Source organism: Belonocnema kinseyi, chromosome 2, assembly GCF_010883055.1.
Source record: "Belonocnema kinseyi isolate 2016_QV_RU_SX_M_011 chromosome 2, B_treatae_v1, whole genome shotgun sequence".
Classification (NCBI taxonomy): domain Eukaryota; kingdom Metazoa; phylum Arthropoda; class Insecta; order Hymenoptera; family Cynipidae; genus Belonocnema; species Belonocnema kinseyi.
Window position 1 is genome coordinate 65,170,554 of NC_046658.1, and position 12,459 is coordinate 65,183,012.

The 12,459-nt window shown below is 26.3% G+C and overlaps 2 protein-coding genes across 6 annotated transcripts in view; both read left to right on the top strand.

Moving 5' to 3' along the window:
* The window catches only part of LOC117167326 (transferrin), an 18,436-nt gene extending 17,298 nt beyond the window's left edge, over positions 1-1,138 (top strand). The window contains exon 14 of the mRNA XM_033352174.1: positions 958-1,138. Within this exon, the coding sequence (XP_033208065.1) occupies positions 958-1,131 (174 nt within the window). The 3' untranslated portion in view covers positions 1,132-1,138. The remainder of the gene's footprint in view (positions 1-957) is intronic.
* A 415-nt stretch (positions 1,139-1,553) lies between these two features.
* LOC117167327 (transferrin-like) overlaps positions 1,554-12,459 on the top strand; it is a 23,606-nt gene continuing 12,700 nt past the window's right edge. For 4 of the 5 annotated variants that reach the window (XM_033352175.1, XM_033352179.1, XM_033352177.1 and 1 more), the window contains exons 1-3: positions 1,555-1,785; positions 11,488-11,591; positions 11,686-11,842. The gene's annotated coding sequence lies outside the window, so the exon portion shown is untranslated. Of the gene's footprint in view, positions 1,786-11,487; positions 11,592-11,685; positions 11,843-12,459 lie in introns of all 5 variants that reach the window. The other variant, XM_033352178.1, reaches the window with a different exon arrangement.

The following is a 12,459-nucleotide window of genomic DNA, read 5'->3' on the forward strand; positions in this document are numbered from 1 at the left end:
AAAGCAGTTAAATATTTGGGAATCTTTGAAATACTGTGAAATTCTTGAATGACCAAATGTAATTTTTGGATTTTCCATTATTTTTTATGCTGTCAACATTACAGTTTTCGATTTTTCAAGAAAATTCAAAAAGTTATAATAATTTTATAGGGCATTCAAAAATATAATTTTTTCTTCTGTTGACTTTTTTCATATCGTGCGTTATTTTGCTTAAAATGTTCATTTTCGTGTGTAGTATTGAATTGTACCTCCAGTTCTAAGGATGTCGCTCATACCGACAATAAATCTGATCTTCCTCACCTGGACTTTTTGAGAGATCCTCTTTTTGCGCAATTAAAATATTTTTTGTTCTCAATGTAACTTATTGCTATGGATTGGCTATGGACACATCATCAATTTCAGCTATGCCATTTTTGCAATCCTTTTTGCCGTTGTCACTTTTTCTATCATGAATTTTCCCTAACTTTTGGAATTCTACCGATCCTCCATGAACTACACTGAAAAAAAATTTACTGATTGAATGAAATTTAGTACTGAATACGTCCAATCAAATATTATTTTGATCGAAGACAATTTTTCATCTTTCAAGAAATAATGTTTTTCAAATAAGAAACTTACTTCTGTTATAAGTAAAACTTCTTCAAATCAAAAAAATATTTGATTGGACGTATTCAATACTGTATTTCTTTAAATCGAGTAATCTTTTTTCTCAGTCTGCAATTACAGTTTTTACAACAGGGTGCTTTTTGTCTTAAATTTGTTCTTTTTTTCCTTTACTTTCGATTTTTGAGCGCCGGTTTAATTCATAAACAACAATTGCTCTTTTTGTGTTGTAATTATTACCAATGTCCAATAATTTGCAGGGAATTAAGGAAGTTTTAAATAAGTAGCAGTTTCTTTTTATTCCAAAGTCCAACATTAATGATTAAGTATGAGTCCTTTTTTTATTGTTTCTAGCAAAAGACTCAGTATTTGTTGCGAGAAGTTAGAGGTCTTCGAAGCAAAGTTAGTTATCCTGAAATTTTGGAGGAACTCATGGCCCTACGAAAATTGAGCAGCGAAGCGAATTCTCCAAATCTGAACATCGAATTTATATTTCTCGTACCTCTTATTTATTCAATAAGTATCTAATTATAATTGTTGCAAGACGACTGTAATATACGTATTACATTTTTAAATAAAAATAAAAGATTTATATATCTATGGAAGTGTTTATTTTGAGTAAAAATATGTTGTATTAAAAATAATTTATAATATGTATTTATATATGCAGTGAAGTCTCTTTCAATTACCGCGGCCTTGAAACGTGAGTATTCTTTCATTTCAAGTATGGAGGGCTTCTACCGCGAGGGCCTCCTGGAGGGCTTCTACCGCGACGTCAAGTTATTTTTGTCAAGCGACGTTCATTGGTTGTCCCACCCTTCTATCGATGCGCCCCCTGTAAACAACTTTTTCAACTGCGCATACGCCGAAAGACGTGGCTCGATTTGACATCAATGAATACTATCAATAATCATAGAGTTAAATAACCTACCTGACTTTCAGAGTCATAACTCGCGGTGTAGTCCGAATTACGCAGTTGAAAAAGTCGCCGGCCGATAGCCTGCATGCATGTCAGTATCCTTCGGGCGTCTTTCAAGTGTTTTTGTTTACGTACGACAATTTTCCAACTACAAATAAATATAATAGAATCAAAAAATGACTCAAATATTTCACGGAATAGTGAGTTTTGCAGTATGACGTCGCGGGCGCGGTCATGATGAGATAGGTGCAAATGTCTGGACGGTTAGTATTAGTTAGAATCAGCCCCATGCATCGCCCCCCCCCTCACTTTTCTGCTTTCTTACGATCCGGAGGGGAATTGTCGGTTAAACTAATCCAACAGTTGGCGCCAGAAAAAGTAGGTCTGTCTTTTTCATTGAATTGCATTAAGAAAAAGCAAAAATAATTAAAAACTTGATGCTGTTTGCAAATAAACAAATAGATGAAAAAATAAGTCCAACTACTACTAATTATTTAAAAAAGAAAAAATCATGAAAATATGTAGTTTAATATGAATAAAATTTAATTTTGAGATACATTTTGAAAGCAGTTCTAACTTTATATTTTTGTGATTTATTTTGCTCATATTATAGATTTTATTATTTGTTAAAGTTAAACAAAATTATTTGTTGTTAAAATTATTAATGTAGCTAATGAAAAGATTAATAATATTAAAGACCTCAATGACAAAAATATCAAAAAACATACATGATCAGAAGAATGAATAAACAATATATGACGTATATTGTATATTGAGGGAATAATTTTGTAAAAAGTTAATGAAAAGACTAATAAATGATAAAGTGGATTTAATGTTATTTAATATAATGTATATATTTATTTAAATTGAACCGAATATCATATATACATTTATACAGTGCAATCATGTATTTGTTGCTTAATCTTGAAAGCTTTTTTCTCGCTGCATTTAACCCCTAATAATTTTATTAAAAAAATTTTATTTAAAGGAGATTTTGAATTAAATAGTTAATTATATTATTGCAAACCTCATTTCTAAAATGAACAGACTATAAACTATTAAACTCTATAAACAAATGTACCGTACTCATGACGGAGTGTAGGAGGAAATTAACTTTTTTCGTTCAGCTTGACGCTCCGAACTTTTGTCTTCTCTATTTGTTTATTAATCATTTTTTTACTCAAAGCATGGAAAAACTGAAATTTTGTACATAACAATTTTTTACGCTTTGACAACTGATCAGGAAAACTTTATACTGTCCAAAATTGATATTTAGGGACTCATAACATACAAACAATTTGTTTATCATTCCATTTATTTGTTGGAAACAAATTTGATAAACAAATTGACAAATAGTTTATTATCGGTAAAATTTTTTGGTGCTAAAAGTGCTTCACATTAATGTAGGAATTACATTTAATAACAAAAATAATTTAAAAGTTTATAATAACTATTGTTATAAACAATTCTTGTGGCAAAATATTATAATTTGAGATTTTTCAAATTATTATTTCGTTCAAGCGCCAGGAAGATTTCAGGTATTCCCTGAAACAATAAATGTTTAATAATATTTGATAAAATATAACAATTTAAATTTTTGCAAATACATTAGATAAAGAAATTCAAAATTTTGGTCCTTTCGCATAGAATTTTTTTTACACTGGAAATATTTTAAGTTGTTATGCGAATAACTGCTAGTCACAAAAATATGTGAGAAGTTAACAATAACCATTGTTATGAATAATTCTCGTGACAAAATATTCAAATGTAAGGTTTTATCACAATTTTTATTTTCTTTATTTGCTACAATGGCTACGGATATTCCTAAAAAATGTATCTTTGATCATATTTAGTGGAATATAACAACTTACGTGTTTATAAACAATTTACATAAAAAATGTCCCAATGTTGGCAGTATCACTCGGAAAAGTCGGGTTTTTAATCGTAATAGATTGGAAATGAATCATAACACTGCATGCTAAGATTTACTCAATATAAAATCTTTTGACGATAGCCCACCGACTTAGCTATCAAAGAAAATTTAAATGTGATAAAACCTTAAGTTTAAATATTTTGTCACAAGAATTGTTAATAACAGTGGTTATTGTTAACTCTTCTAATATTTTTGTGACTAGCAGTCATTCGTCCAATAGCTTAAAACATTTCCAGTGCAAAAAAAATTTTCGATGCGAAAGGGCAAACATTTTAAATTTGTTTATCTAATTTGTTTACAAAAATTTAAATTGTTATATTTTATCAAATATTATTAAATATTTATTATTTTAAGGAATACCTGAAGTGGTTCTGGCCATTGAAGGAAATTATAATTTGAAAAATCTCAAATTCTAATATTTTGACACAAAAATTGTTTATCACAGTGGTTATTATAAACTTTTAAATTATTTTTGTTATTAAATGTCATTCCTATATTAATAGGAAGCACTTTTAGCAAAAAAATGTTTTCACCGATAATAAGACTTTGTTCATACTTTCACTGGAAAAATTATGAATAAAAAAATAGAGGAGACAAAATTTCGGAGAGCCAAGATCTATAGAATTTAATGATCTTTAATTGAAAACAGAAAAATTCAAAATCGCAAGAAACTTGAAGACTCTGGTCATTTTTTAATAAAAAAAGTGCATTTCCTCCAACTGTGCTTCATGAGTACAGTACGTTTATTTATAGATTTTAATAGCTTATAGTCTGTTTATTTTAGAAATGAGGTATGCAATAATATAATTAACTATTTAATTCAAAATCTCCTTTAAATTTAAATTTTTAAATAAAATTATTACGGGCTGAATGCAGCGAGAAAAAACCTTTCAAGATTAAGAAACAAATAAATTATTAAACTGTATAAATCTATATATGATGTTGGGTTCAATTTAAATAAATATATATATACATTATATTAAATCCATTTTCTCATTTATCATTCGTGTCATTGACTTTTTTCCAAATAATTCCCTCAAACATTTTAATTACAACTACCACTACGTTTTAAAGATATTTCCTTCAAAACTTGAAATTTTTAAGATTTTAAAGGAACAAAGATTCTTTACTTTGCAACTTAAGTTATAGTCTTACATATTCTAATGATTATTATATTTATATTGGATATAAGTAATATATTTTTCATTAATTCTTCTGATCATATATATGTTTTAAATATTTTTGTCATTGAGGTCTTAAATATTATTAATTTTTTCATTAGCTACATTAATAATTTTAACAATAAATAATTTTGTTTAACTTTAACAAATAATAAATTCGATAATATGAGCAAAATAAATCACAAAAATATAAAGTTCGAACTGCTTTCAAAATGTATCTCAAAATTAAATTTTATTCATATTAAACTACATATTTTCATGACTTTTTATTTTTTTTAATAATTAGTAATATTTACTCTAATTTTTTCATCTATTCTTTTTTGTATATTTGCAAACAGCATCAAGTTTTTAATTATTTTTGCTTTTTCTTAATGCAATTCAATGAAAAAGACAGACCTTTTTCTGTGGTATCATCTGTTGACTTAGTTTGACCGACATTTCCCCTCCGGCTCGTAAGAAAACTACTACTGCATACACATACACGGTCGAGGCAGGGGGCCACTGTCTCCAGAACGTGGGATTTTTCGGCCCCCACCACTCTCCCATCTGGGAGCAACACATTCAAACATAGCGTGTCGGTGAGTCGGCTCTGTTAAATGCTGCGAAGCCCAGCCTCGTGTAAAGCCGAAAATGCATGAGCAAGAACTCGAGCTCACCCCGACCTCACGAATGACGATCTAGCTGCTCCTCAAATTTATTAAGGTTTTGAAATCCCGAGTTACCTTAGAACCATTAGGCTTATTGCGAAGAGGCAAATATAATTGTCTTTATGTGAATAGATCTAGGAGACAAGACTTCTGGATCTAAAATGTTTCAAATTCAGTGTAGCATGCCTTAGTCATACTTTTAATAAACAATGGATTTTTAACAAATAAAAAAACAAATTTTCGACAAAATAGTTCAGAAATTACTTTTAAAAATACATTTTTTAACTTAAAAATTATAGTTTATAGTCAAGTTTGCAGTTGAAAAAATTAATTTTTAAACCCAAATAAATGCGAATTTTCAGCAAAAGAAATTAATTTTTATCTGAAACAAATGAATTTTTAAAGAAGAATAATTCGCGAACATAGAAACCAATTTTAAACTAAAAAAAAAAAGTATTCAATCAAAAATGGACTAGTGAAATTTTCAGACAAAAAATGGAATTTTTAATGAAAGAAGTTCATTTTCAACTAAAATTATAATGTTTCAACGAAATATTTAAATTTCCAAGCAAAAAATTAAGTTTGCAAACAAATAATTTAATTTTCAAACCAATAACTTTCTACCGAAAACAGAACTTCACAATTTTTTAAATCAATATTAAAACAACAAAAATTTTTGTTAACAAAATAGATAAATTTTCAACGAAAATGGTTAAATTGTCAGTTTAAAAAATCAATTTACAGCCAACAATTTTTCAGCAAAATAGTTTAATTTCCAAAAAAAATACATGAACTTTTAACCATTTTATACAAAAATAAAACAAGTTTCACCAAAAAATGCATTTTCATCCAAGGAAATGAATTCTAGATTAAAATAGATTAATTTTTAAACAAGAAGAATCATTTCTACCGAAAAAGAAAAAGTGTTGACTGAGAAAGATCAATTTCCTACAAAAAAAAATACAACCAAAAGTGATACAGTTAAATTTTTAGTATAAGAAAATGTTTTTTCAACAACAAAAAAACCAAACTCTCAACAAAACAGTTAAATTATCAACCAAAATAGTTCTTTTAAAAAATTTTAATTTTAAAATAGTTTCATTTTCGATGGAAGAAATGAATTTTCAACTAAAAAATGTTTTTAAAAACACACACTCAATCGAATTTACAACAGAATAGTACAATTTTTAAACATATAGTTGGATTTTCATTAAAAAAATTATTTTTCAACCAAAAATGGAATAGAATGAATTCTGAGGGAACATTAAAAAAGGATCACAATTTTTTAAAATTATTTCGTAATTTTGCCATATCATATAATTTTAGAAAAAATTAGGAATTTAATTCTTATCAAGCCTTCTTGCGCAATTTTGTTGCACCATTTTTTATTATGTATATGTTGATTTGTAAAATTTGCTTTCAAATTTTAGTAAGTTTACGGGATATACAGAAATTTTGAAAGGATTAAAAAATAATTAAAACTTGCAAAAAAATCAGGAAAAATTTGAATTATTCTTGAAAATTAGATGATCTGAAAATATTAGAAAAAAAGAATAATTTTTCTAATATTCGTGTGAACATCTTTAATAATTTTTATTTACAAAAGTGTACTGTTTTAAAAAAATGTAAATAATCCAGTAAATTCAAGAAATATTTAGAAGAATGGAAGAGAGTCAAATCTTATTTTAAACTTAAATTTTTTAGAAATGTAGATTTTCAAAGATTTAAAAAAAATAAACTTTAGAAGCTTTAAGGGAATTCCGAAAGATTTTAAGGAGATAAAATTATTTTTCTTAAAATTCCTGTGAAAAATTTAGAAGATTATATAAATCAAGTTTTTTACATCTATAATGCTTTTTTAAAATTTTAAGAAAATTGTAGTAAGTTAAAAATATTATTTTGGAATTTATTTTGTTTTAAACGTATTATAAATATTTAAAAACTTGGAAAAATGTCTCAAAATTTATCAATTATTCGTTGATACCTTACAAACTTCTAAATGTTCGAAACTTTTTTAAAAAAGACTCGAATTTTTCTAATATTTTTTTAAATCCAACAAAATAAACAAATTTAAAGTCATCTAGGTTCTTTTTTGATACATCTCTTTTCATGCTATTTTAGGCTATAATCACAATTTTGAGGATTTTAAGAGAAAAGACCAAAAAGTTATTAACTTGACCTCATTCAAAAGACTATTCATTAGATAAAAATGTTTTAAAATTTTCCTTTGAATGTGGTGTGGAAAGAAATTTCATTAAAAAATGTGTGGGATTTTCTGAACAGAAAACTGCATGAATTTCTGAACTTTCTTCTTTTTATTTTTTAAGTGTATTTTAATCTGATTTACGTTTAGTGAAAAATCATATGCTGAAAAAACGGTAAGAGAATTATCTATTTCCTTAATTTCAACTATAATTTTAAAGGCGATTCTTCATAGTATTTTACTAACTAATGGAGATATTTTTATATTTTTATTCCTGAAATCTATTCCCTAAGGTCCAACATGGTGCACAGATATCGTCAAATTAAAAAAACGCCAACTATTTACAGGAAGTTTTTCAATAAAAATCAATGTGTATCATATTCAAAGAAATTTTGGCAATATTTATAAAAGTATTATTATTTTTAATTAAAAAAAATTAATGTATAGAGAGTACAGTTTTTATTTGAAATTTCACGACGGTTTTTTGTACCATGTTTGACCCTCGGCCAGAATCAGGGAAAAATAATCTAAAAATATTTTTATTAGTTATTAAGCAATCAATCAATTTCCAAATACAATTATTTTACAATTAAAATAAAATTGTAAAAGTTAAATTTTGTAATTTTGAGGTAAGTACTTTAAGGCATTAAAGATTTTGTGAAGATTTCATATAGAGTAAAATAAGTATTATCAGTTTGTTTATAAATTTATATGTAAATAATTATTATAAGAATCTTAAGAAGATTAAAAAAAAGATTTTCGAATATATCAGATGTGTCAGAAAAGATCCTAGGAGATTTCAAAGACATTTTATTTTTATTTTATAGGATTTTAAAAAATATTACGAAAATTTCTTATCTATTTAAAACGTTTCGAATTGAATTCTTCAAAATATTAGTAACTCTCTCGAGTTTTTATCAAAAATTAAAAAAATCATTAAAAATGTAGAAAAAAATTTCCTTATAATCTTCTAAATTTTCCCAAGCATTTAAGAAACTATGTTCATTCTCCTGAAATCTTTCGAGATTCTTTTAAAGCTCCTAAAGTTCACCTTGCGTTTCTAAAACACTTGTAAAGTTTAAAATTTTTTGAATTTCATCATTTTTTTTAAATTATTAAAAACTTTCACACGATTCTTAGAAAAATAATTCTGTTTTTCTAAACTTGTCAGACCTTCCAATCTCTAATCTTCAAAATTTTTTTTTTATTTCTGCAAAATTAAAAAAAAAATGCCTTTAAAGTTTTTCAGATGCTTTGAGAAAATTTGAAATCTTTTGCAATGTTTTAAAATGTTTAAAAATATTCTTTTCAAATTAATTGTTTGGAATAAAAAATTATGTTAATTATTCCTTTAAAAATCTTTACAAGTTTTAATTATTTTCGAATCGTTTCAACATTTTTGAATATCTCTTAAACTTACTAAAATTTGAAAGAATTATGTTCCTTAATTTTTCTAAAGTTATATGGAAAAATTACAACATTTTGCTTCAAAATATTTTTGCGTACTTTTTAAACATTTTAGGAAATAATAAAATATGTTTTATAATCTTTTTTCAATTTTCTGTTAGAATTCATTCCAAAACAATTATTTACATTTTTTCCCAAGGAGTTTATTTCTCTGTCTTCCATTATCTGAAAGTCTTTCGTTTATTGACATTTATTATTATTTTTTCATTTTGCATATATATCTATTTTATCTTATCAAAATTTAATATAAAAGTCTTAAATGTTAAGTGTATTTAAATACTACAATTTTTAATGTTTCTAAATTTTTAGAAATAATTCAACAAATTATATGTGTAATTAAAATCAACTTTTTTTTTAAATCGCATTTAACTTATTCCAATTTATCTTTTTTGAATTTTCAAAATTTATGTAAGTACTTATTCTGATTGGAAATAATTGAACCTCTTGCGATTAAAATAGGCGATTCTGCTTGAGAAGAAATGTGCTGAAAGTAATTTTTTTTAAATCATTCGAATTTTAATTTTAAAGACTGATAATTGTACACAGATTCCAGGCGCATCTTTCTTATTCTTCTACAAGAATTTTTAGGTTTTTCAGTTTTTTAAATCATTTTATCCTACGTTTCTAAAACTCCTCTGAAGTTTAAATTCTTTTTTAATCTGATCAATTCTACTCAATATTTATTGAATTTATTCGATTATTTACATTTTTTAAAAATTTAGAATGTTATCGAATTAAAAAATGTTGATTTTAAAACATTTTACACACTTTTTCGAAAATTTAGAAAATTGTTCGATGTGTTTAAAAATCTTCTTTAATTTTCTTTTAAAGCACATTTTTCAAAATAAAACATCATTAAAAATTTTCACACGACAATTAGAAAAATATATTTTTTTTAATCTTGTCAGGTCTTCTAATCTTTGAAAATTATTCAAATTTTTCCTCATTTTTTTATTTTGCAAAATTAAGAAAAAATTGACTTTAAAATGTTTAAGATACTTCAGCAATTTTTGACCTCTTTTTGAATGTTTTGAAAAGCTTTAAAATAATGTCCTAAAATTAATTTTTCGAAATAAAAAATTATTTTAATTATTTCTAGGAACCTAAAATTAATTTTTCATTTTCTTGAAAACTTACAAAATACATGAAAAATCTTTACAAGTTTTAATTATATTTAAATCCTTTCAAAATTCCTAAATATCTTTTGAACTTACTGAAATTTGAAAGTAGATTTTTAAACCAACTTATAATTTTAAAAATTGTGTAACAAAATTGCGCAAGAAGGCCTAATAAGAATTATGTTCCTTAATTCAAGATATGCAAAAATGGACTCATAATATTTTAAATCTTTCCCAGGAATTTTAAGAAAAATAGTTTTGCCTCCTTGACAGCTTTCGGAATTCCTTTAAAGTTTCTAAAGTTTATGTTTGCTTTCTTTAAAAATCTAAGTTTCTAACCGAAGTTAAGTTTAAAATTCGATTTGAATCTCTTCGATTCTTCTTAATATTTCTTGCATTTATTCGATTTTGGTCTATTTATTATAATCTTACTAAATTGAAACATTTTGCTTTAAAATCTTCTACAGTCTTTTTAAATTTTAGGAAATCCTTTCGTATGTTTAAAAACCTTTTTTAATATTCTCATAAAGTACGTTTTTTAAAATAAAGTCTTTAAAAATTTTCCTACCAATCTTGAAAAAGTTCTGTTTCTAATCTTGTCGGACCTTCTAAGCCTTCTAATCATTAAAAACTATTTAAATTTGTCCTGCTTTTCTTTGAAATTCTGCAAAATGAAAAAGATTGCATAAAAATCTTCAGATTCTTTATTAACCATTTTAAACATAGTTTAAAATGTATTGGAATTTTTTTAAATCAATTTTTCAAAATAAAAAATTATATTAATTATTCGTAGAAACCTAAAAGAATTTTTTCATTTTCGTGAAACCTTAAAAAATTCTTTAAAAAATCTTCACAAATTTTAATTGTAATTCTAATCGTTTCAAAATTACTGAATATATCTTAAACTTACGCAAATTTGAAAGCACATTTTTAAACAAAAATAGATTTTAAAAAAAGTGCAATAAAATTGCTCAAGAAGGCTTGATAAGAATTAATTTCCTTATTTTTTTCTAAAATTATAGAACATAGCAAAATTGCCTGAACTTTCATTCTCTTGACACCCTGCGAAATTAAGTTAACTTAAAAACTCCTCCCTATAACTGGTTAGCCACCGAAAACGAATCGTTTAGTCGAGGGGGCTCGGGCTCGTGATCGCGCATTTTCGGCTCTACAGTATAATATCTTTGGGCTGGCCTATGCAACATGTAGCAGAGCCGACTCACCGACACGCTACATTTGAATGTGTCGCTCCGAGATGGGAGAGTGGGGAGGGGGGGGCGAAAAATCCTACGTTCTGTAGACACTTCAGGGGGCTGGTTAGCATGGTGCTTGATATAGGAGTGCCGACAACTTTTTGGAGAAAATATTATAAACGTGAGAAATGTAATTTTGAATATTAATAATTTTAATCTGTAGAATGCTCGAATAAGTGGAAATGTTAGCCGCCAGGAAGGATACCACATGGGACTGCAATTGCATACGACTTTTTGGGGCAAGTAATCTAAACTATAAACATAGAGGTAAGTTGTAAAGGTCTGAATAATAATACTTCGCAAGTATAGAATGTATTTTCTCAGTTATGTCCCATTCTTTTGTCTATTGACGACTTTTCAGTGTCACGAAATACAATCTAATGACGTCAATCTAAAGCACTCAATTCAAACAAACGAGGGCTTCGTACTCTTCAGGCCTCGTTTTGATTGGTCAGCCACTGACACGAACGAGGCCGTATAGGAATCGTACAGGGACTGTACAGGGACCGTCGTGGGAGGTAACACAATTGCGTAATATGAAATTTTTTGTATGTTTTACCAGTAACAAAATTTACTATATGATTCAATTTGAATTAATTAGTATTGTTTGCATATACAAGGAGCATTCCATATCAGCGCACTGCCTAAAACCAATATTTCTTGATTTTCTTCAAAACTGTGGTAAATTTTAGTACTTTAGGACATGAATATCTAAAAAAACGTATCCACAAATTTTTATGAAATTCACATTAAAAGAAAGCTTAGAAATTATAGTTTATAACCAATGGTGATCCCAATGTGATTTGAAAATAAGATATTTGGAATCTACAAGTTTTAACAATTCCACCTAAATATGTAATTTTTCTGAATAAGTTTTTTTAATTTATTCTCCAAATAATTTTAATAATTCTCCAAATGTAATGAAAATTAATCATTGATATATGTGCTTCCATTTTATATGGTCGCACAAGAAATTGTTCTAGTTTATAATTGAAAGGTCTATTTACACAGTATTAAGTATTTAATTCCAAGACCATATACAATTGTGGGTCCGGATGCAATAAGGGCACATAAAATTTTTTCGTGCGAAAACGAAGTCCCCTGGAGGCTTTAGAAAAAATTTTCGAATTTTAAT